This window comes from Lepidochelys olivacea (genome assembly GCF_965140295.1).
Source record: "Lepidochelys olivacea isolate rLepOli2 genome assembly, chromosome: 3".
Taxonomy (NCBI): Eukaryota; Metazoa; Chordata; order Testudines; family Cheloniidae; genus Lepidochelys; species Lepidochelys olivacea.
This window is the reverse complement of record NC_140413.1, coordinates 134404739-134431099: the sequence shown is the minus strand read 5'-3', so window position 1 is coordinate 134431099 and position 26361 is coordinate 134404739. Positions and strand designations below refer to the sequence as shown.

General features: G+C 42.9%; 1 protein-coding gene across 3 annotated transcripts in view; it reads right to left on the bottom strand.

The window, feature by feature from the left end:
- SLC35F3 (solute carrier family 35 member F3) overlaps positions 1–26361 on the bottom strand; it is a 292700-nt gene that overhangs the window by 125362 nt on the left and 140977 nt on the right. Inside the window, exon 1 of one of the 3 annotated variants that reach the window (XM_084624849.1) lies at positions 2744–3032. The exons of the other annotated variants lie outside the window; for them this stretch is intronic. Within the exon in view, the coding sequence (XP_084480975.1) occupies positions 2744–2819 (76 nt within the window). The 5' untranslated portion in view covers positions 2820–3032. Of the gene's footprint in view, positions 1–2743; positions 3033–26361 lie in introns of those variants that run through there. 3 annotated transcript variants of the gene reach the window in all.

Genomic DNA, 26361 nt, shown 5'->3' with positions numbered 1-26361 from the left:
TGAAAAAGACATAAATGGCAAAATTCAGAGTAACAGCCGTGTTAGTCTGTATTCGCAAAAAGAAAAGGAGTACTTGTGGCACCTTAGAGACTAACCAATTTATTTGAGCATAAGCTTTCGTGAGCTACAGCTTATGCTCAGATAAATTGGTTAGTCTCTAAGGTACCACAAGTACTCCTTTTCTTTTTATAAATGGCAATCTCTGGGCCGTATCCTAAATCATTTAAGTATTTTAAATTTTGCCTTTCCATTGCTTCAACGGAAGCAGAATCAGGCACATAGGAACTAAAGCTGGAAAAAGCCAACGAGGTCAGCTAAGCTCTTGGCAGCTAGTAATATGGTCTCTGAAAGTTGGTACACAGAGCTGACAGGGACAGGCTTGAAAGGATTCAATTTACAGCTCAAGGAAAGAGCAATCAGTTGAAAAACTCTTCCATCAAGAACTGGCCAGGAGACTGGCTACACACTGTCCCCAGGAGGATTACTGCCTGGGAAATAGAGCAACATGTATTCTGAATAAACAGAATCGTCAGCCTTAATGTTGTATGGTCTTGGTTTTTCTTTTTTGCCTTCCATTTACCTATTCCTTTTTTGTTCTCAGTCCATTTCTTCATTTCCCCCTCTTTCTCTCTATCTGTATTTCTACCATTTTCTCTCCTCTCCCCTCTGTTTTTCCTCTTTCAATACTTCTTCTCTTCTTATTTTGCTTTTCCTCCCCACTTCACTGGAGCTCCCCATTTTTATTTCTTCTCCCAGGAGCCCTCTGTCTTTTTCCTCGTTTGAGTGCCTCTGAATCTCAATCCCTATTTCCTTTTTTCTCTCTCCCTCCTTTCTCTGATGGGGCTTTCTCATTACTCCTCTCCCAGTGCCTTTCTCTTCCTTTCCTCCCCGCCACTTTCTCCCAGTGCCATATTGTCTATATTGCTTCCACTTCTTCTTTGTCCTTTCCAACAGTGACTGACCTGCTCCCTCTAGGATCCTCTTTTTCCCTCCATTGACCCTTTTCCTTCCCTGCCCCCTACCATCTCTTTGTTTTCTTTTTGCACATCTTCCCCATACTACTCTCACTCAGCTTCCTTCCTGTGCTCCAGCACCTGACCCACTTATCCCCATTCCTCTGATGCCTACTGCATTCCAGACCATGGCGCCTCATTCTTAGCCCTCGCACATGCCATGCCACACTCCAGGGTCATTTCACCTGGAGCATAACCTCTTCAGGTTTCCCTGGTTGCTTTCCTCTTAAACTGCTGCTTCACTATAGACCACTCTAGACCACAACACCCATAGCCTGGTATCTGCATGACTGCAGGTTTCCCTCTCCTGGTTGCAAATGGCCTCTTGACACCTCTCTGCACTTCTGCTAACCTCAGAGACAATCAGCAGTGCTGAGAGCCATTGAACGGAGCTGTAAACCCTGTACATGACGGAAACCACTTCAAGCCAGGGGGTGCAGCAGCACCCCTGCACCTCTAGTTTCAGTCCATATGGAGCCAATGTGCTTACTGTTTCAGGCCAGCAGAGCACACCAGCTCAATTGAAACCATTAAAAAGCTCAACCTGAAAAACTTCCAATGGTTCCGTTCCATCCACATGCTAGTGTTGACAGATTCTGACCAATTACCAACTAAGTGGAAAGTCCAGTGGTTAGGGTGTGAGCCTGGGACTTGAAAAACTGGGGTTTAAGTCCTGGCCCTGCCACTGCCTTCCTGTGTGACCTTGGGGAAGTCCCTTAGTCTCTCCCCATCTGTCAAATGGGATAAGAGCACTGCCCTGCCTCACAGGGGTGTCCTGTGACCAATGCACAGTCAGTCAGTGTGACGATGGCCAGGGGTGCTGGAACAGTGTTTGCACTGGGGGTGCTGAGATCCCCTGAACCTAGGTGTAAATCCTGGATATGATGGAAACCACTTGAAGCCAGGTGGTGCTGCAGCACCCCAGCACCCCTAATTCCAGCACCGAGGATGGCGGTGCTGTGTCTGAGGGGGAGTCTGCCCAATGCGCGTTAAGGGTTTGGGCTCGGTCAGCTTTAGCTCTGTGCCAGCGCAGCTGAAGGCAGAGTCTGCTTCCTGCTCTCCAAGGCTTAAGAAGAAGGGGGCAGGGGAGTGCTGGCTGGAGGAGGCTCTGGTACAGTCGCGGGAATATCGCAGCAATGCAACACAACGTAGCCTCCAACCAGACCCACCGCCCGCAGGAAAGCGGAGTCGCAGCCCCGCAGCAGGCAGGCGATGTGGGCAATGAGCGTTTCTACATTTCCTTTGAGGGCAGCGTGTCCTTTCCCAAACCAGCCCCTCCTTCTATGCACAGCCCTTCCCCCGCCTGTTCCCCGCTTGGGAAAACTTAGCGCTAACTTGGCCCCGGCCCCCGCAGGAGGAGGGCTTGCTCCCCGCAGGAGGGAGGTGACGTTCAGCACACTGGACGGCGACGTCTGCATTGCCGAAATCCTTCAATGTAAGTCGGCGGGTCCCGTCAGCATAGGCCCCCCTCCACCCGCCGCGCGGCTGCAGCGAGCCCGCCTGCCCCTCGCCCTCCCGCAGGGCGCGCCCAGCAGCAGAGCCACCCCGCCCCGCAGCCCCTCTCCCACCCACGGGAACCCGCAGAGCCGGGCAGCCGCCTTCTCCCGCTCGGGCAAGGGGCGCTGAGCGCCCGCCGCGGCACGTCCAGCGCCGCACAGCCGCGGACTGACCGGCAGGGTCCCCCAGCTCTCGCCCCTCCGGCCCCCCGCCTCCGCTGCCGCCGGATTTACCTTCCACTTTGGTGAGGGTAAGGACCGGGCTGTTGCACGCGCTGAGCGGGGCGACCCTGGCTGAGTGTTTCTTCATGGTGAGCCCTTCTGCCAGCAGGAGCTCTCCAGCTGCTCGCCTACATCCTGGGGCCGGCTGCAGCAGCGCCCGCTGCTCCCCCTGCCTCCTCCAGCCCGCGCTGCCTGCTCGGCGGGCTCTCCCGACCCCTGCGCGTCCCTCTGCCGCAGCAGCGCCCCGTCCTCAGGCTCGCCGCTGCCTCCCTTACCCCGCGCTCTCCCCTCTACTTTGAGGCTTGCTGCAAACAAAACGTCACGTGCAAATCCCCCCCCTCCCTCCCTCCCTCGCTCCCGCCGCGCTCCCGCCGGCTTGGGCAGAAGGGGAGCTGCCCTGGCTCGCTCACTCACCTTTCCGTTCCGCAAGGAAGCGGGCCGGCTGAGGGACCCGCCACCACAGCCCCCCTTAGCGCCCAGATGCTGGGTGGATCGGCCCTGTGCCCGTGCGGGGAGGTCCACTGAGTGAGGCGCGGGGGTTTGCGGGCTTTCTTTGGACACTTCTTAGGCGTTTCACTCGCCCAGCGCTATGGGAGCCCCCCGGGCCATTGCAGGCTTTCCATGGACGAGCAAGTGATTCTGTCCCCTTTGGAGTGGAAGGGAAGGCTCTTATTTCCCCCCTCCCTCTCCCCTCCCCCCCGCAGACTTTGTGACAGCTCATGCGAACGGGCAGGACCAATACATGGAGAGGCAGACACAGACACACACGTGCAGGACCAAGACGTGAAGAGGACACACACGGACACACACACACGACTCTGCCCACAGAAACACTGCACCCACTAGCACCTGTTACACTTTTTCTCTTTAGTAGCTGTAGAGCGTGTGAAACTGATTCTCCAGAGACTGACACTTCCACAAGTGTATGGATAGCTTCCCTTCAGGCCTCTGCCAGGGTCTCAGCACCTGGGTGCTGAGACCCTTCCAAGAACAAGTGCATGATGCCTCTGCAGTTGCTGCCAACCATTTTCGTGCCAATTGTTTAGGGGGCTATTTTATTTTAGCACATATAAAATTAGAGTGACTGCATATTTGATGCCAACCCCCAGGCTTCTGGGGGATGGTGTCATCTTTGGGCTCATTTTTAAACCAGTCTTGGAGGAAACTGTTATAGGGTTCTCACTGAGATGAGAGCCAGCATCTAAATCCTATTATTCTTCCTGGAATAGAAATCCACCATCCCTCCCCTCCCAACTCAGTTTTTCCAGACAGGCCCTCTCAGAGGTCCAGAGAGGCCTGGGCCACTTCCAGCTTTTGAGGCCCCTAGCCATAATAAAAATAAAAAATGACAACACATGAAAACAAAATAAGGCACCAAAAAAAGAGAGACACATAATTTGAATATTTTTTTATTTAACAAATTCTTTTCTAGGCTTTTTCTGTGCAAATGTACTAATTATTGAGGAAAAATCTAGCTTTCATGCAATGTCACAGTTGATATTAAGCATAGCGAGCCCCTTCAAACGCTTTTGTCTCATAGTTGAATGGTGATAGTTCTTTACCTGCTTCAACACGTTGAAGGTGCATTCACCTGAAGCCACTGATGCAGACAAACTGACAAAAATACGCAATACAATTGTGATATTAGGAAACATCCCAGGGTGTCCAAGTTCAAGTATTTCTTGAAGCAATTCCTTTGGCTTGCAATCCAATTTAAAGTTTGTGGAATATGTTCGTTTGAAGAAGATGACCTCATCACTGAGATCGTTTGAGATTTCTGTTTGAGATTTTTCTTACTGTTGCTGAAATTGTTCAGCTGCAGAAAGTAGATCTTCATTACTCAGTCTGTTGAACTGCCAAAGAAACCCCAAAAGGGTAAATATTAGTCACAGAGACTCAAATCGATGTGTAAGACCTGACTGAATAGAGTCAATGATGACAGGGAAGACATTGACCCTATAATGCTGCTCAGCATCGGATTCAGTAGGTAAGTTGCGATTGGTGGAGAACTTGGATGAAAGGCCGATATTCTGTGCTACTAATTTGGACTCAGTCAGGATCACATCCCATTGTTGACGAATCTGTTGAATGTCATTGCTAAGACTTCAATGTTATCCCTCTCAATATCAAGTGTAGCACTGCGTGCTTCAATTACCAGATTAGTTGGGTGCATCATTGTAAGTAGCTTCATCCACAATGATGACATCAAAATGCATTCAAATTTGGACATGGGCTTCTGAATAGACTGAAGTTCAGTTTGAGCCTGTGCAGTGAGATTGAGAGATTCAAGCTCATTTAAAGCCTTATTCACTGAATTCAAATGCTGTGCAACTGGTTGAACACCATCAATCTGTGCAGACCATCTAGTTTTGGACATCCCATGCAGTGAAACAGGAAGATATTGCTTCAGAATTTCCCACCTTTGTGGACTGCTACCAAAGAGCTTGTACATTTGCTGAACAGTTCCAAGGTAAGTAATTGCCTCCTTGCATGATTTAGCACAGTCAACACCTATAAGGTTTAGTGTGTGGTTTCCACAGCTGGAGAAAATACAGTTTGAATTATCCTCAAGCAGAACTGCTTGTATACCTTTGTACTTCCCAGCCATATTAGATCCACTGTCATAGGCTTGGCCAATGCAGACTTGAAAAATCTAACTTAAAACGTGCTAGAATTACTAGTAGCAATTTCAATTTCAAGCAGCAATTTCTTTTCCAGTTTTTCTCTTGAAATTATCGAACAAAATAAACCTTTCTTCAGTTGAAAATATTGAGCTGTCTACAATCTGAACATATTGAATAACCATAGTAGTCTATTCCTTGTGAGAACAATCTGGAGTGCCATCAATGATGACTGAAAAATACTTGGCATTTCAAATCTCATCAAGAATTGTTGTTTGTACGAATGACCCATATAGCTCAATAAACTCATTTTGTATGTATGTGGAGAGATAATGGACTTGCATGTACTTTTGATTCTCTTGCGATTCTCAAATACGTTTAACATGCTCTGATAACAGTGGGTCATATTTGCTGAGGAGCTCAACTATACATAGAAAGTTTCCATTTGCACGATCACCAAGACGTTGACTGGAACTAAAGAAAGCCAATTGCCGCTGAGAAAGAAAAAGGATGACATTCAGGATGAGCTCAAGACATTTTTTCCAGTTATTAGTTACTGTAGAGAGGGGGGTATATTCTCACCTGAACTTTCAGCTGATGCTGCCCTACTGGCTGATTTCCATGCAACATAGTTTTCTTTGGGTGACGCTGAACTTTCATATGATGGTATTCAATCTTTCAACTTTCTCCAACGTTTGTTGATGCTCCATCCTGATTGATCAGAGAGAACTGATGCATTTGCAGCACTTTTGTTCAAAATGAAGCAGGGTAAACAGTACAGAGATTGTTTTTCCGTACTCCAGCATAACCAGTCTCTTTTGCAGGTCTCACCATTTGGAAGAGTTTTTGTCAGCAGACAAGGAGGGAAAGCATGAGAATTCTGCTGTAAATAAGTAGCTTATCTACACTTGAAATCTTCTCCTGTAAACATGTACACAAATGCTGAATGGTACACAAATGCTGAAAAGACTTAAAATGAAGGAATACTAATTAAGAACACAAGATGACACAGTCAGACAGGTTATTATCCTTATCAGTGAATCAAAACTCAAGCACACAAGGTATAATATAACAGGCTGAGCTGAAGACAAAGGGATGACATATATATAGTAAACACAGACACAGATACAGACAGAGGGATAATGTCCAAAAAATTCAAACAAGTGTCTTCACGAAACTCACTGTATAAGATTGTCCTCACAAATTTTCACCTTGAATCTGGGCCTATAGACTACAAAAACCTATGATGATGACCAAGCTACCAAGTTAGGGCTCAACCAACCAACCAGTCACCTCTTTTAGCTACCATATGAAGATAATAATGAGGAATTCTCAACATAAATAATTCCTTAGTCAACTAGATGTAAAACTATAAAGACACAAAAATGTAATAATTCTCCACCTTTCAGTATGCACTTGATCCAGCACCAGCCACTAGTAGTGGTTTGTTTATATAATCAGCTGATCTGAGAGGACATGTTTATCACGGTCTAATCTTGTGCTATCAGAACCATTATATTTTTATTAATATTTATGAACATTTTAAACTCTTTAATATGACAAAAATCTATATCAGTAAACAAAAAAATTATGTATTTTACCAAATCACATCTCTTATTTGCTTAAATTTGCAGCTCTAAGCTGAGAGTGCGTGTCACATTTTGGTCCGATAGGGATGTGCATAAAAACAAGTTGTGAAACTTATCAAATGCCAAAAAATTAACAAGTGTCTAAATTTCAGGCCCCCTTTGATCTTGAGACCAAGGCCAAATGGCCCTCCTGGCCCCCACTCTGATTGGCCCTGTTTCCAGACCATCCTTCTCAGTGCCTAAAGGGGAAAGTAGGTGAAGTCACCTGCTGCCTGAGAGAAGGTGGACTGTAGAAACACTGTGGAGACTTGTGGGTCCCACAAAGGAATAGTCGTAGAGAACAAATTACCTTCATCCCTAAAGTCAGAGCTGAGGCATATTGGCAGGGCAGTGTGGGGAAGCTTGCACTGCCTGTGCTGTATCTATTCCATAGCTAGAGGACTTCAGGCTCCTGGGTTGTCAAGCTAGCACCATTCATAGGAATCACCATGCTAGATCAGACCAATGGTTCACTGAGTCCAACACCCTGTCTCTGACAGTGACCAACCCTAGATGCTTCAGAAGAAAGTGTAAAACGGAGTTATATAAATATTGAAATAGATAAAATTGATCCATAACTTTGCAATAACATGCCCAGGCAGCTGGTGAAATATTTTTGATCTTACTAATCTCTTGGCTTCAGTGATATCTGGTGGTAGTGAGTTCCACTGGTTAATTATGGGTTGTGTTAAAAAGCTATTTTTATTAGTTTTAAATTTGTTGCTTTTTAAATTCATTGGCCGTTCCCTTGTTCTATGAGAAAAAGTAAGTAGTAGCACCTTATTTATCTTCTCTAAACTGCTAATTATTTTATTTACCCATATTATTCCCATCTTATCTCCTCTCTAAACTAAACAGGCCCGATATTTTTATTCCCTCCTCATGCGGAAGTATTCCCCTTATCTCCAAGAACTTTGATTGCTCTTTTCTGCACCATTCTACTCCTGGTATGCCCTTTCTGAGATGATGTGACCAGACGTAGGCCGTGTCTACACTAGAGAGCTTACAGTGGCACAACTAGACCGATGTAGCTGCGCCGCTGTAAGATTTCTTGTTTAGCCACTCTATGCCAAAAGGCTCTCCCGTCAACATAATTAAACCACCCCCAACAAGTGGTGTAGCGTAGCTAGGTCGGTGGGAGAGTGTCTCCCGCTGAGACAGCGCTGCCCACACCGGCTCTTCTGTCAGTGTAACTTATGTCGCTCAGACGTGTGTTTTTTCACACCCCTAAGCACCGTAAGTTATACCGACAAAAGTACAAGTGTAGACATAGTCTTAGGCATATTATTCAAGATCAGGCTGCACAACTGATTTATATAATGGCATTATAATATCTGCAGGAACATCTCTATCCCTTTCTTAACACAGACTAATAACTCATCTGCTTTTTTGACCACAGCTGTGTATAAAACTGAGCACTAACTTCACCACACACACAGAATTAAAGGGGAAAAAAGATGATGACTGATAATTGGAGGTCCCTCATATGCATTAACTTTTTCCAATATTTTTTCAAAAAAGTTTTTAATACACTTACTAACAACATATGGCAGATTTACCCCTCAGTGTGCATGTGGAAGTCCCACTGGTATCAAAAGGACTTTATGTAAGGAGGATAGGCTCTAACTGGTGAATATGGAACTACAGTAGGTTCTTTCATATAAGTATGTATAAACTACTGTCAAAGGACCTGATCCTGCCTGGTGGTGAGCGTGACCTGGAAAATGCTGAGTACCTTTTATTCCCACTCACTTGACTGGGACCTGACGGCACTTCGGCACCTACCTTTGCGTACAGGGTCCTAAATATCTTTGAGGATCTGGGCTTTGCACCATGAAGGATCAGGTTCAAAGGGTCTAATTATGAGAGGTGCCTGCAACTGGAGTTGATGGTAATCAGCACCTCTCAAAATTTGGGCAAAACAAAATGACTGTACATTGCAAACAAAATCAGCTATCAATATTCCATAAACATCCCAGGGTATAATATACAAACACTAGCCTTTTAAAGGAATGTGTGGAGAACTCTAACAAATGTTGGAAAAATACCCCATATGCCTGCAGACATGTCAAATACTACATGTTCTTTTATATTCAGAGGTCAATTGTCTCTGAAGGCCACAGCCAGAGAGTTATTTTGGAAAGATCTCATCTGATGGGTTGTAGATTAATGAAGCATAACGATTTTGGTTCATATGTCCTATGTCTCTGCAGCAAGGGTCATTGGGATGAGCCCGGTCAAAGAAAATGTTAGGCTCCTTTTCAAAGTGATTGTCCGGGAGAGCATTGGCCTGGTGAGCTCTAAGACAGAACAGTCTAACATGGTCCAAATGAAAAAGCGTTGCTTTCATATTTCAGTCCTTACTGTTTGGATCAGACAACTCTTTCTCTTCAGTTTTCTTGATTTTAGAGCTCACAGATATATAGAGATTTAAAGTATGTTGAGAACTATGGGTCCATTTTCTATCACTGGGCAAGTTTATCCTGGAACCTGGTTGGTTTCCACACACTGAAAGAAATTGCATCAAAAGAGGCAATTCTAACCTTGCATGGTGCTCTCAGTAGGAATATTTTGCTCTTCTACAGTGAATTTATCTGAGGTTCTAAAGGCACTTTACAAACCATTAATTCATTTTCACAACACCTCTGCAAGAAGGGTAAATATCTTTTTTTGTCCACAAATTGTCTTTGAACAGATTACAGTTTCAAGTTTATTGAAGTTGTTTGCTCAATGATCTCTTCAGATAATTCTCAGTCTGTAGTTTGTTTGTGAGCAGTTGGTTGTATTTAGAATTCAAGCTTTTTTGTGTGTGTGGTTATTTGGTATGTTTTATTTTTAACTACATACACCTACTACCTGCTAGAAGCCTGTTTCTTGTGCAAATGCTGGTAATTTTGAATATGAAGTTTGTTCTGCAAATTTGCTGCAAAATTCACTTAAAATTTGCTGTGCTGGTGAAAACTCACCAGCAACGTAATTTGCGAGTCTTTCATATTCACAGGAATCTAAGACAAAAGAAGTATGAGTCTAGTCAATGCAAATTCAGTAAGAAGTTTTATACTCAGTTTTAGTTTTATTTTGCAGTATTTGCCTTACTGTAATGCCAATGTCTTTCTGATCTTTGCCTTCCCAACATCCATCAAGCATTTTGTTAGTTATGTGTCTTCTGTCATTTCACTGGTGTCCACAGAACTGGATATTGGATGAAAAAGGAAGTCATGGCAGCTGAATGAAATCTGGTTCCAGTTGTTTGCCAGCCTGTATGAACTTGGAAGAGTTTGATTAATAATTCCTATCCCCAATGTTTTTCAGATTCTCTCACCAATGGAATGGTATAACCCAGTTTAAGGTGTTAATAAAAACGAGAGGCTATATATATATAACCTATTACCTACAGTTCCTAGACATGGATATAAAGCCCTGGTGGGAATATTTTGCTTGTGGTTTTTTTCAATTAACTTTAATGTTTATTGCTTTTTTGAGCAGTAAAGAAAGATCATCAGGGTGGTGCACTTTACTTTCAAATCTTTTCTGAAGTCATAACTTTCTCTCTCAAACAAATTCTGCGACAGTCACCCACTTTTCTGGCTTGAGAATGCTGCATTTCAATTAACCCTGGTTGCCTCTCCCTCATTTTGTCACACCAATAAAATAAAAAGCTTGTTTAAGTCTCGGACCTTTAGCTTTAGACTATGTAAGCTTCATTTTAAAGTATTGTTTTATGGTGTAGACAAGCAACATCTATGTTTTATTTCAACTTGCCAATGGGAAATATCTTACCACCAGCTATTTTGACTTTTATTAAAAGGAATGTAGTGTTCATGAAAAGATAACATATTTGAAGACAGGAGCACTATATGTATACAAAGCACAGGCAACAGTGATATGTGCTTCACTACATTGCTCTGTCAACGTGCTTCAGATCTAATTAGGCAGAAAAAACATCTCTTTGGGTGAAAAGGAAGGTTCAGACTCTAAACTCATTCAGTCCCTGTCCTTTCTGCTGAGTCTGCCAACAAGACTAACCATTAGCACCACAGTAACTGTGAAGGTGCTTTTTAGAAGGTGGACAGCCGAGAGGCATGCACAGAGACCATCAACCCATTTTACACAGATCATTTGGTCTGTTCTGGCCTATGCTGGATTCAAAAAATTCACAAATGCAATACAGTTCTCTGAAGCCACTGTCTCAGTGGAATCCCATGATTCTCCCCATGTGGACCAGCCATGATTTCTCAGCAGGTCAAGCTGGCCTCAGTACCTGCCAGTATTCCCTTTGGGAGCACTGACCAGTAGTTAATACAGCAACCAGATAACTTCCTTAAAAAGCATTGTTTAATTTTAACAATAAGAACATAGAAAAGCCAAGGGGAACAATTTTAAAACAACAAAACAGTTTATATGCATGTCTGTTTATCTTCCTACGCTTTCACAGGGTGGTAAGCCTTAGGAAGGCCCAAGTGCTTCAGACCCTCCTTCGCAGGGCCTATCTCTGTGTCAGTATGGGTCTCACAAACAGCCCCCCGACAGCTGCCTCCCCTTCTCTCTAGCAAGTCAATTAACCATTTTGATCTCTGTTCTCAGCCTTGGCAAAACAGCTGTGTAATTGTGGCTGGGGCCAAGAAGCATCTTAGCATATTAATAGCTTAGAATTGTTTCTTAATGACCCCCTGTCGCGTTAATTAGGAGGTTACCTATCTTGAGACATTATGTTGCCTCCTTGCTATTTCACTAACTGTCCTGCTATTTAACTAAATCAATATATGCATACAGTAAGCATTTCAATAACCCAATATAACTGCAGTAACTATCTCAATAACCAGGTCATATACAGAATTCATTAATAATTACAGATCAGCCCCACATCCTTCACAGCAATCCCAACCCATCACAGACTTCAGTGAAGTTACACTAAAATTACACAAGTGCAGTGAGTATAATTGGTCCCAAAGGCCTAGCATTAATGCACATCTTAAACTCAATCTGATGTGCTATTAGCAAAAATTATGTTGCCAACATTTACAGTATATTATAAGGATCCTTATAATAACTTCCCAGCTAATGAGACTGAGGAAAAAAGAATGATGTTTCAGCGACAAGTACTTAACATAAATAATCCACCTTGTCTCCTGTATTCTTAACTTTCAGATGCCTTTGAAACAGAATGTGTTTTTGAAGAGATAATCTACTACACAGCTGTTGATTTTAGTAGATGTGGAACAGTCATGGCCGATGAATCCCAGAGGATCAATAGGAAGGGTAAAGGAAAGTGGGTACAGAAGGAAAGTGTATGGTCTCACCTGAATCACCCTTTTGCACCTCTACACTTTTAGTAGCTGATTGTGATATGGCATGCAGACTCTCCTTCCCCTTGTCCCCTGCACAGGGTAATACTGTATTTGTGCAGGCAGCACATAGCTGTTATGTGGGAGCAGAAAGATGCAGTTTTAAATAGTAGCTAGCCCAAAATGAAGCAGTGGAAAATACTACAACCTTGCTATTAGGTTCATCCACAAATTGTTAATCTTTGCTTCGGGGAAATGAGTATTCTCTTAAATAATGCTGTTGCATGATGCAAACATGCGGACATCAGCTCAACTACACAGATGCAGGGACAGGGTTAGAAACTATACACTATGGTTCAAAACACATAGATTTACACTATTTGAATTAAAGGAGAATCTAAATTAGCTGCTGTAATATTGTAGGTAATGCTTTTAGAGTTAGAGTTCAAGGCCAGAAGGGACCACCAGATTATCTAATCTGACTTTCTGTATAGCACAGGCCACCAATCCCAGCATCCGCACACTAAATACAACTAAAATAAGACCAAAATATTACAGCCCACAGAGACTAGAGTATTAGGTGGCACAGGGAGAGAATAGGAGGGACCAAGGTATGCCAGTGCCAGAATCCCCTGCAATAGCAGGGAAATGATTAAGTGAGATATACCCAGAAAATCCTGGCAGAAGATGGTGCAGAAGATGGTGAAAGCTCCCAAAGCCACTGCGAATCAAACCTGGGAGAAAGTTCCTTCCCAACTCTACACATGACTATCGGATAGACTCTGAGCGTATGAGAAAGAACCAGCCAGCCAAGCACCTGACAGAGAAAGAATGCTCAGTGCCCCTCAGATCCTGACCCTCCCTGTCCCAAGTCCCATCTTCAGCCATGGTCATCCTTGATGTTTCAGAGGAAAGAGATAAAAAACCCTGCAGCAATACATTGAAGGGAGGGGGAGGGGGAAGGAAATCCCTTCCTGACCCCTGCAGTGGTCATGTGAAATGCTGAAGCATGAGCTTTGAGAACATAAGACATAAACCAGAAGTGACCTCCAGGGCTCTTGATGACCTTTGTCCCCTATCATCACATGCAACCCCCTCATACAATTAAACTCATAAATTTGTCCATCTCTTTCTTAAAACTAATTAAGTGTTTTGCCCCCACAACTCCTACTGGGAGGCTGTACCAGAACCTCTCCCCTCTGATGGTTAGAAACCTTCTTCTAATTTCCAACCAGAATTTCAGAGTAGCCGCCGTATTAGTCTGTATTCGCAAAAAGAAAAGGAGTACTTGTGGCACCTGTTTATACCCATTTGTTCTTGTGCTAACATTCTCTTTTATCTTAAATAGTTCTTCATCCTTCATCAGTTGTAGGCATTAAAAAGTAACAATCACACACGAGCAGGTCTTGCTTTTCATCCAGAAGAGCACAGAGGTACAGATAGACACTAGCCAGTCCATTATGCCTGACTGAGGTTAGGTGGAACAAAGGAGAGCCCATGTGCCAAACTCTGAGTCCCCTTTGCAAAAAGGTACCGAATGTTTACATAATGTATTAAAAAATTATTGGACTTTTGCTACCGTTTAGGGGATTGTCATCAACATATTCCTGCAATTGCCAGAGATTTGTTTTAATCTACTAGAAATGCAGCAGCATTTGTGGTCTTGGCTATTTTTCTGTTGTTTCCATATGGGGTAGGAGGGAGCAGATATGATAGGCTTTTCCCATCCAATATTAATTACCTATTGGTAAAATATTTTTCAGGTTGTTAATATGTGTGATTTTACTTTTAATATACTAAGCTACACAGATTTTTGGATATGCCCATAGAAGATGAGCCAACTCACTCTATAAATCACCTCTCACTGGAACTATTTGGCAAATACTTTTCTATAGAAAAGTAAAAAGAAAAGGAGTACTTGTGGCACCTTAGCGATTAACCAATTTATCTGAGCATAAGCTTTCATGAGCTACAGCTTACTTCATCGGATGCATTCAGTGGAAAATACAGTGAGGAGATTTATATACACACAGAACATGAAAAAATGGGTGTTATCATACACACTGTAAGGAGAGTGATCACTTAAGATGAGCTATTACCAGCAGGAGAGCGGGGGGGGGGGGGGAGGGGGGAAGAAAACCGTCCTCAGGCCCTACGCTACCAGCACTCCCAGTTATCTTCGAGACACCACTGACTTCCTGAGGAAACTACAATCCATTGGTGATCTTCCTGAAAACACCATCCTGGCCACTATGGATGTAGAACACCAACATTCCACACAAAGATGGACTACAAGCCGTCAGGAACAGTATCCCCGATAATGTCATGGCAAACCTGGTGTCTTCACCCATAACTATTTCACATTTGGGGACAATGTATACCTTCAAATCAGCACCTCTGCTATGGGTACCCGCATGGCCCCACAGTATGCCAACATTTTTATGGCTGACTTAGAACAACGCTTCCTCAGCTCTCATCTCCTAATGCCCCTACTCTACTTGCGCTATATTGATGACATCTTCATCATCTGGACCCGTGGAAAAGAAGCCCTTGAGGAATTCCACCATGATTTCAACAATTTCCATCCCACCATCAACCTCAGCCTGGACCAGTCCACACAAGAGATCCACTTCCTGGACACTACGGTGCTAATAAGCGATGGTCACATAAACACCACCCTATACCGGAAACCTACTGACCACTATTCCTACCTACATGCCTCCAGCTTTCACCCAGACCACACCACACGATCCATCGTCTACAGCCAAGCTCTACGATACAACCGCATTTGCTCCAACCCCTCAGACAGAGACAAACACCTACAAGATCTCTATCAAGCATTCTTACAACTACAATACCCACCTGCTGAAGTGAAGAAACAAATTGACAGAGCCAGAAGAGTACTCAGAAGTCACCTACTACAGGACAGGCCTAACAAAGAAAATAACAGAACGCCACTAGCCATCACCTTTAGCCCCCAACTAAAACCTCTCCAACGCATCATCAAGGATCTACAACCTATCCTGAAGGACGATCCATCACTCTCACAAATCTTGGGAGACAGGCCAGTCCTTGCCTACAGACAGCCCCCCAACCTGAAGCAAATACTCACCAGCAACCACACAACAGAACCACTAGCCCAGGAACCTATCCTTGCAACAAAGCCCGTTGCCAACTGTGTCCACATATCTATTCAGAGGACACCATCACAGGGCCTAATCACATCAGCCACACTATCAGAGGCTCGTTCACCTGCACATCTACCAATGTGATACATGCCATCATGTGCCAGCAATGCCCCTCTGCCATGTACATTGGTCAAACTGGACACTCTCTACGTAAAAGAATAAATGGACACATATCAGATGTCAAGAATTATGACATTCATAAACCAGTCGGAGAACACTTCAGTCTCTCTGGTCATTCAATTACAGACCTAAAAGTCGCAATATTACAACAAAAATACTTCAAAAACAGACTCCAACGAGAGACTGCTGAATTGGAATTAATTTGCAAACTGGATACAATTAACTAAGGCTTGAATAGAGACTGGGAGTGGATGGGTCATTACACAAAGTAAAACTATTTCCCCATGTTTATTTCCCCCCCTCCACTGTTCCTCAGATATTCCTGTTAACTGCTGGAAATGGCCCACCTTGATTATCACTAGAAAAGTTTTTCTACTTCACCCCCACCCCCCGCTCTCCTGCTGGTAATAGCACATCTTACAGTGTGTATAACAACATCCATTTTTTCATGTTCTGTGTGTATATATATCTCCTCACTGTATTTTCCACTGAATGCATCCGATGAAGTGAGCTGTAGCTCACGAAACCTTATGCTCAAATAAATTGGTTAGTCTCTAAGGTGCCACAAGTACTCCTTTTCTTTTTGCGAATACAGACTAACACGACTGCTACTCTGAAACCTATAGAAAAGTATGTTTATTTTGTGGCACCAAATATGACTCTGCTTTTCACTGTGGCTGGGGAGGATCATAACATTAGCACAAGCAGTGAGACCAGATCCCAAGATAACTCATAGTACATTTTGAAGTATTCTACACATACCATAATGAGATAGCTACTGAAAAAGACTTTTTGTTGCGTATCACTAATCCCTCAGCTTCTATAGTTGGGTTTGTGGATTTAGTTAATGCTTCTGAGGAATGGATCTCGATTGTTAATTAATAGTACAATATGCAAGCCTGTAATAGGCTTACACAAAATGGATGTTATACATTCTTAGAGCACAGCCTTGTTCCCACTAACGTTAATGGTAGCTTTGTCTTTGACTTCAATGAGAGCAGTACCCACATTGTATAACCACAAAATACATAAAGAAGAAAGTGACATACAAAGTACAGAGCACTAGTTTTATTTTTCATTGGGGAACTTAGTTGATATAAAAACAGGAAGCTGTTAGGAGACAGGGATGGAGGATCAAAGTACAGGTGAAAAAATGAAGAAGAGCAAAGATATCAGACAAGAGTTTCCAAGGTATAGAAGGAGAGAGAGGAGGACCAGAGACAGCAGCTTAAGGAAATATAAACATTATTTTAGTAAGTTACACAAAGAAACATATCACAATCAGGAATTACAAGTATATTTGGGCCAAATTCAGAAAACTGAAGCAACCTCCTGGCCTAGCTAAGTTCCCTGTGACTGGTGGTAGGGAGGGATTCAGGTGAGATCAGAGACTGACCTTTCTCCATTGATATTAACAGTTAGCTTCTGCTTTCTTTCAGTTGGCATAACCTCTGCTCCAGTGTACCAACTGATTTCCAGTACAACGTGTCTGTCTGTCTTGCAGCATGTATCACTTGGGTTTAAGAACTAATTTTGTTTAAAGAGACTTTTCTCTGATCTCTAAACCAAGAAAAAGACCTTAGGATCTTGTCTGATCTTCTCACTATGCGACCTGGATCAGACTCTCTGGTGCATCCCAGTTGCTTTGGGGCATAAAGCAGCCCTAAATCTGGCAGACTGGTCACAGGAGAATTCCCTGGATGCCACGTAGCTGATATAGTGGCTCATATGCCACCCACCTTCTGTCTGCTGGTGTAGTGGGTATAAGCTGGGGAAAGAAGGTGTGTCTGGGGCTCCCTCCCCCCTGCATTGGTGATCCCAAGCTCCTGAAACAGCCCTTGGGAGCCATTTGCAACCAACAGAATTTAGTATCAAGTGAACAATAATCTAATTTCTGTTGGGGAGTAGATTGGTGCCTGAATGGCCCCAGGTCAGGGTGGGGACACAAAGGTAGCCTACAGCTACCTTTGAGCTCCCCTAGTTCATTAGCCAGAGACGAGGCTCTGTGCCCCATGTATAACCAAGACCACATTCCTCAGAAAAATCTTGAATTATGGGTCATTCCCACCATGCTGGCTCTGTGTCTCTCTCCTCCCTCACTTCTATTAGCTTCAGCCCTGTATTTCTGGTTAAACTTTCCCCATAGCACTGAAAGGGAGAAACAGATTTATGTAGCCACATATTACTTCCAGGTTTCAGAGTAACAGCTGTGTTAGTCTGTATTCGCAAAAAGAAAAGGAGTACTTGTGGCACCTTAGAGACTAACCAATTTATTTGAGCATAAGCTTTCGTGAGCTACAGCTCACTTCATCGGATGCATACTGTGGAAAATACAGAAGATGTTCTTATACATACAAACCATGAAAAAAATGGGTGTTTACCACTACAAAAGGTTTTCTCTCCCCCCACCCCACTCTCCTGCTGGTAATAGCTTACCTAAAGTGATCACTCTCCTTACAATGTGTATGATAATCAAGTTGGGCCATTTCCAGCACAAATCCAGGTTTTCTCCCCCCCCCCTTTTCCCACACACACAAACCCACTCTCCTGCTGGTAATAGCTTATCTAAATTGATCGCTCTCCTTACAATATGTTGTATGATAATAAAGTTGGGCCATTTTCAGCAAAAATCCAGGTTTTCTCCCCACCTATTACCAACAGGAGAGTGGGTTTGTGGGGGGCATGGGGAGAAAACCTGGATTTGTGCTGGAAATGTCCCAACTTGATTATCGTACACATGTTGTAAAGAGAGTGATCACTTTAGATAAGCTATTACCAACAGGAGAGTGGATTTGTGGGGGGTGGGGGTGGGGAGAAAACCTGGATTTGTGCTGGAAATGGCCCACCTTGATTATCATACACATTGTAAGGAGAGTGATCACTTAAGATAAGCTATTACCAGCAGGAGAGTGGGGTCGGGGGAGAGAAAACCTTTTGTAGTGGTAAACACCCATTTTTTCATGGTTTGTATGTATAAGAACATCTTCTGTATTTTCCACAGTATATATCCGATGAAGTGAGCTGTAGCTCACGAAAGCTTATGCTCAAATAAATTGGTTAGTCTCTAAGGTGCCACAAGTACTCCTTTACATATTACTTCCACTACTTTTCTCTCAAACTGTGAATAAAACATGACTGTTTCAGGGTTTTGATGGCATTAACAGATCAGTTGAGGTTTGCTCTCAGTTTATAATGTTACTAGAGCTACTTGACGTAATTATAGTCATGATGTATGTACAGGAACTCCTCACTTAAAGTCGTCTCCTTGTTACTTTTTGCTGATCAATTAGGAAACATGCTTCTTTAAAGTTGCACAATGCTCCCTTCTAACATCGTTTGGCAGCCGCCTGCTTTGTCCACTGCTTGCAGGAAGAGCAGCCCCTTGCAGCTAGCTGGTGGGGGCTTTGAACCAGGGTGGACTGGCAGCCCCCTGACAGTTCCCTGCTCCCTTAAATTCCCTGTGTGGCAGCTGCTCAGCAGGCTATCAATTGCCGGCAGTTCAGCTGTCCCTCCCCCCACTGCCATGCACTGCTCCTGCCCTCTGCCTTGGAGCTGCTCCCCGAGACTCCTGCTTGCTGTGTGGCGGGAGGGAAAAAAGAGGGAAGGCTAATGTGAGGGTGTCCCCCTCCCCCCTGCTTCTGCACCCTACTTGCATAGAGCAGGGGGGACACAGACGGAGGGAGCTGCTGCCTTCTGCGGACAGGTCTCAGCTTGCTGATCTAATTAACAAGGCAGTGTACTTCTGACCACACTCTTCATACTTAAAGGGGAAATGCGCATCTCTATCTCTCAAACACAGAGTGTCTCTGTCTGCCCTCCCTCCTTTCCTGCTGCCTTGTAGAGTGTGAGAGTTAACCCTTGAGGGCTCAGCCAATTGCTAGTTCATCATTTAGCAGTAAGGCATTCCCTGGGAAATATCCCACCCTCTGACTTCACCACCTCAATCAAGCTTCACAATCATCATTGCTGTGTACCATTATTAAATTGGTTGTTTAAAACTTATACTGTGTGTGTGTGTGTCTGGTGAAAAAAATTTCCCTAGAACCTAACCCCCCCATTTACATTAAGTCTTATGCGGAAACTGGATTCGCTTAACATCATTTTGCTTAAAGTCTCATTTTTCAGGAACATAACTACAACGTTAAGTGAGGAGTTCCTGTACAGCTGGGGCTATGATATTCCTAAGCATATCATAATTCAGGCTAATTCGTACAACAGCAACATAAGTTAAATGAAATCATTTATGTAACCTGCTTTCTTTTAAAAATAGCTTAAGGTCTTTGATACTCAGAGGTACAACATCAAGTTCTATTTTTTCCCATTCCCAGAGCTCTTTATGGTAATAAACATCACATACATACACTGTGTTGGGGTTAACAGCGTACTAACACACTGCAAATCACTTTAAGTACTTCCAGGTAATAAGTAATTGGGCATAAGTAGCTCTTTAGCACACAGCATAGATTTAAACCTGGCTCAGATACTAGCATTTGTAATGTGTGAGACAACATAGTTTTGTCTGTGGTTGGAGAGCTAAGAAGGTGAACCTCAGGCAAGCAGAGTTCACGCTCTCCTATCACTGGAGGAATGGATGGCTCTTTCAGAAAGCACAGTGAATGTGCAACTATTCCACCTAGGTCCAGGTTTAAATGCAAGACCTGTTGCTAAGGCCTTTCCCCAGCAATGACATCTTTATAGGTCTAACCCTGAGGATATTATAGGGGAAGGCAAAAGGGAGAAAACCAACATGCTACTGTGCATTTAGAAATAAGGCAGGCTTTAAGAATATTGCCATTTAGGCCACACTCAATGCTGTCAATTGCAGTGCTGCATTTAGTGCAGTGAAAGGAACTTTAGAAACCCTTTAGAAAGACAGATATGCTCCAGGGTACAAGATTATATGCAGATAATGACAAGCCCCTTCTGGATTTCATGAAATCTTCCAGGATACCTGCCTGCAAAGGGGAGGTATGGGGGGGAAGTGACCCTTTGTCCTTTCTGGGTTGTTTTAGAAGCATAATGAAGGCTAAAACTTCAATGGTCATTCCGTGCATAGCGGAGTGGGGTGGCGGGGCGGGGGTGGGTGTTGAAAGATCAGGCCCTACTGGATATGAGACTCCAAATACAAAAGAAACTAAGACCCTTTAGTGATTAAGCTTGTGACAACATTTTTCCAATCACACATGGGTAAAGACAGTTATTTTTACTGACAGGAAATTCTACATAGTATAGCTTCCAACATTCAACAACAGCAAACACTCATATAACTGCTATATAAAATAAACTGCCAGAAGGTCAACAGACTATGTTGCACAACATTTCTGTGCATTGTTGTCAGACATGTTGAAACCAACAGGATGTTGACTTACAACAATGCTCCAGAGGCAGCAGGCAGAGAAACATATTGAACTTACTGTAGATCCCTGATACACCTTGGAGAACAAACTGAGCACATGACATACTACCCAGATGAAATTTGCAGATACAAACTGGCTTTGCTGGGACAGATGCCATTTTGATAGCTTTCTGTTCTGCTTCTTTTGTATGTTTTCATATTATCCTTCGTCTATCTTGTTGCCTCTTGCCTTGGCAATATCAGTCCAACACCTGTCTTGTTATGTTATTCTGGTCTTTCCTCCCTGTATGTCCCGGCCATCTCCATTTTCATTCTGTAATTTCCTGTCTTATTAGTTTCTGTTTCATCCTCCTTCAGAGTTCTTCATTTGTGATTTTTCTGGCCACCTGATTCTGAGGATTTATCTAAAGCAGCTGATTATGAAAACTCGGAGTTTAGATAGTAAAGTCTTAATAGGTCTCCAAGTTGCAAAAGCTCATTTTAAAAGTCTCTAATTATGTTATTGATATTTCATTCCCTCTTCATCAGAGCTTAAATCCTTCCTCTTGTGTCAGCATATGCAAAGTGAGAAAATGTAATAAGTTTGTCCAGGAGGCTTCTCATGCTTCTTGCATTTGTTTTCCAGAGTAACCCCACCATGGAGACAGAACAAGAATACTTTGGCTTGGACAAATCTCAGAGTCAGGAACTATAACATCTGAATTCAGGTAAGGAAAGTGGCAGAACATTAAGATAGCACATAAAAGGTAACACAGGCAGATGCAATGTCAAATCATGAAACAGAAGAAGAACAAGAGAACCAGTGCACTCAAAACAACAATGTATGTTTTTGGAGCAAATGCATGCTTCCTGTCTCAAAGATCTTACTCTTGGTGTTGACAGAGGATGATCAAATAATGTTTCTTCCCTTTCACTTTCAATTCAATAAGTATGCAAATAAAAAAAAATCTTTGGCCTAGCACAGCACCACAGTTACCTACATGCATGCTGTTTGCCTGCTCACAATGTTCTCACTTGGCGGTACTTCATGTCACACATTGACATCAAATCAAAACTCCTACCCAGGTCAATGGAGGAACGGATCTTCACCGTGGTGTTTCACATCAGAGAGAGCACATGAACAATCTACTACCAATCTTGAGTGGGAATGATTGAGTAGTTTGACTAGCAACGGTAATACAATAATATCGGGTACCTGCTCTAAGCCTGCATACACACAATGTAGTTATTTATTCTTAAAGAAAATAAAGCACTGGCTGACAGACGCCATCCATAACACTTATACCACAGAAACAAGCAAAATCAGAATTATTTTCTTGCTAAAAGAGTCTTGATAATTGTGTTTTTGTTTGGTTCTATAAAACCCCAGGTCAGGCAGTTCTGGTTTTGGATTTATTGCCTATCAGAATATGTAGTAATTTTTAACTTTCTCCTGCTTACTTGTGGTCCTCGGTGAAATAACTACTTCCCTCCACCTTCTATTGCCCTCTTCCTAAGAATGTCTGTGAAATGTGTGTATGGGGGTGGGGGGGATGTGAGAAAACCTGGATTTGTGCTGGAAATGGCCCACCTTAATTATGCACATTGTAGGGAGAATGGTCACTTTGGATGAGCTATTATGAGCAGGATAGTGAGTTTGTGTGTGTGGTTTTTGGGAGGGGGGTGTGGGGGTGAGAGAACCTGGATTTGTGCAGGAAATGGCCCAACTTTATTATCATGCACATTGTGTAAAGAGTTGTCACTTTGGATGGGCTATCACCAGCAGGAGAGTGAATTTGTGTGGGGGGGTGGAGGGTGAGAAAACCTGGATTTGTGCTGGAAATGGCCCACCTGATGATCACTTTAGATAAGCTATTACCAGCTGGACAGTGGGGTGGGAGGAGGTATTTTTTCATATTCTCTGTGTATATATAAAGTCTGCTGCAGTTTCCACGGCATGCATCCGATGAAGTGAGCTGTAGCTCACGAAAGCTCATGCTCAAATAAATTGGTTAGTCTCTAAGGTGCCACAAGTACTCCTTTTCTTTTTGCGAATACAGACTAACACGGCTGTTACTCTGAAACCAAAAATTCACCATCAGCAGAGAGCCCACAGAAGCACATTTTATTATAGTCCTGATATATTCCATGATTCCTTCGGTTTTTCAAAGCTTTGTACTACAAGACTGTGTATCCGTTAGTTCTTATACATAAATCAAGCTAAGGAGGTCAGTACTTGAATGGGAGACCTCTAGGGGGATTGGTCATTCGGTACTGTATAGAGTCCTCTTCAGTTTGAGCACAGATGTGACATGTCATTATGGCATTAGGGGACAACTGAGAGTCTTTCTTCAAAATGAGATGTAAAACAGAAGTCTTGATGAGTTGTGGTCACTAAAGATCCCTTGATTTATTTATTTAGCAAGAGTATGAGCATAAACCTCAATGTACTAGCCACCTTTGAACTTGGATGGTTATATTTTGCCTATTTCAAATCCTCATAGCCATTTTCAGTTGGAAACAACATAACAGGAGGATGGGAGATAATCTTAGACATACTGCCATCGGAATAGGATTGTGTCAAAGATCATTATAAAATGTTTATGAAACTTCTGTTGTCATTATTAGAACTGCTACTGCATGTAGCATAGGCTAAGAAGAGGAAAAGAGAAGATTCTCCAGACTAGAGGAGAATTATTTGATGTTTAGCACTGAGAAGATTACAATGAATATAAATATGGAAGAATGAAGACTTAGCTGAAAAATAAGAAAGATAAAAAAAGCACTCGGAATTGAAAAAAGCCCAAAACAAAAAAACAAACAAAGAAAAAAAACCTGGAAAATCTGTAACGTGTGAGTCTGACGGTCAGGCATGTTTATTATTAAATCACAAAAGGAAGCCATTTAGTTTTTCATATTTTCTCTTTTATATATTTCCTACTGTTGGAATTATTATTTATGCAGGTTATTATCACAACACTAATTTAACCATAAATTCCATTATTAAATCCAAAAGCCAAACAATATTTATACAATTGTTCTAAAAAGGCCTAAAAAGCCTAAATAGTAAGCAATTTACTACATCAAAACTTATGCAAGCATTTGATCAATATACTTACAAACAGGCTAAACCCAGGGTGCTTAGACCCATATTGGTTGGCTCCAGAGTGGTCAGGCAGGTATTAGCGATGAACCCTTTAAGTGCTCACTTTTTATACCTTTTAACAAGCAAATGACATCATCGCCAATTACTGATTTCAGCTAAAAATCAATTTGAGACAGTTCACTCTTATTTCCAGTCTCAATCCCGATAAGATTTGCAGCCTCCTTTCTACCCCCCCTCTGCACCTCGGTTCACATAGGCCGTAGTTTTTGAGATAATACTGGTATGTGGGATAGGAAGCTCCATGTTGGCTCTTTTTAAGACAGAATCTCTTTGCGTTATTTAAAACCATCTTCAGTCACCCCTATTGCTCAGAGGCCGTCTTTTTAGAAACCTCTCCTTATTTCATTAGTTATTCTTTGAACCAGACCTTTTCCGTACTTCATTCCTTCTGGACTTATAACTCATCACTTCAAGGCCTTCCTTGCTATTTAGGGCCTTTCTTTACAACACATATTTCTTTAACCAAACTTAAGATAATGTATTCTGCTCCTCCTTGGATTAAATTTCAACAGAGCCAAGATTCAGGAGTTTGCCACGAACTCCGTCAATGGCTTGAACTGAGCATCACATCGACAAAAAAAGAAAGCAAAAATATCTAGACCCCAGAAGTCTACTAGACTTAGTTCATGGATCATTAGAAGGCTCAGACCCACATCATTAACCACATGTGTTTCAATAAGAGGTGGCTTTAATGGGGGTTCAATTGCACCCACAGAAATAATGAAACCAAGGGCACAAAAAACTAAACAAAATCCCACCGGCATGCATTCCCACTTGCAGAACATGGCTGTGCTGCTCCCTGTCCATATCTCTGCATGATGAGGTCAGAATTGTGCACTGCTATGGAGGTCTGAAGGACAAATTCTGCCAGAAGGACCGCAAGGGGGAGGGAGAAAGGAGGTGATGCTGCCGTGTGGCCCTGTCTCCAGGCAGCAGTGATGTTGGGAGCATGCAGAGAAGAGGAAAAATCTGTTTCTTTGTTTTCTCATATATGTTTAAATAAAGCAAAAGTGGTACATGTTATTCTTTCAGTCCCCACCAAAACTTAGTTATAAGATATAATCTCTCCTTCAGCATGTGGGAAACAAGAGTTCGCTCCTTCCAAGAAACGATATGCACAGCATTGCTATTATTGTGCAGTGCTGATGGATACAAGACGATTCTTGAAAAGGCATCCTCTCCAGAACCCCCTGCATCCATTAACTACTGAAGTGTGAGTTACTGAAGTTTGGGAAGCTGCAATCTCTACTAAGAGCGTTATTGATGAGATGCCTTTATCATCATGCAACAAGGAAAGCAAATGTTTCTGGTGGTGAGAAGCAGCTGCTTCATAGTGACAGCATATACCAAAAGAAAAATTTGAAGGAACCAGATGACAAGCTGGAAACAAGAATGTGTACATAACATTTCAAGCAAGCTGGCACAGTCATTACCTATGGCTGAGCTTGTGTCCTTGACAGAACGTGGCATTTTACTTCTATTGTTTCTGGGGAAATGCTCAAAATTTGTTAACTCTGAGTCAGAAAGCTAACAATGCTTTCACAGAGAAGGGTAACAATAATTGGAAGAAGGCAATGGTAAGGTTCAGAAAACATGACAAAAGTGATCTTCATAATGAAACCAAGATGAAGTATCTAACAAAAGATCAGCCCTCTGTGATAGTGCATCTGAATGACCAATTTCAGTGAGACCGAACTGTACAGCAAAGGATGCTAACGATTCAGCGATACTCCGCGCACTTCCTATTATGGCAAGACATGGCAATACGCAGACCTAAAATTCTGGGAAACCTCCAACAGCTGTTACTTTTAGGAGCTGAAGATAATCTGAATGTCAGTGCAGGGTTGCTAGTAAAACGATCAATCGCATGACATTATAAATAAATTCTCTGTCTCTCGGGAAATGCGCTTCTACAAAGCTAACAACATGAAATCCAGCAATATCCTTGGTATGGCATCATTGCTGATGAAGCCACTGACCTATCTAAAAAGGACCAAATATCTATTTGTATTAAATGGGTCAACAAATTCTTTCACATTTACCAAGCCTTGTACAGCTAGACAAAACTGATGCATAATATCCACACACCATGGTGAAAGATACACTGGTATATTGCATGTCACTCCTTTCCCTCTGTCAGGGACACACTTATGATGGAGTGGGTAATAAGGCTGGGAAACGTCCTGGACTTGTTGCATGGATACAGGAATTAGAACCAGCAGCATTGTCTGAACACTGTTTTGTACACTGTTTAACCTTGTCCCTGCAGGATTTCAGCTGCCAGCAT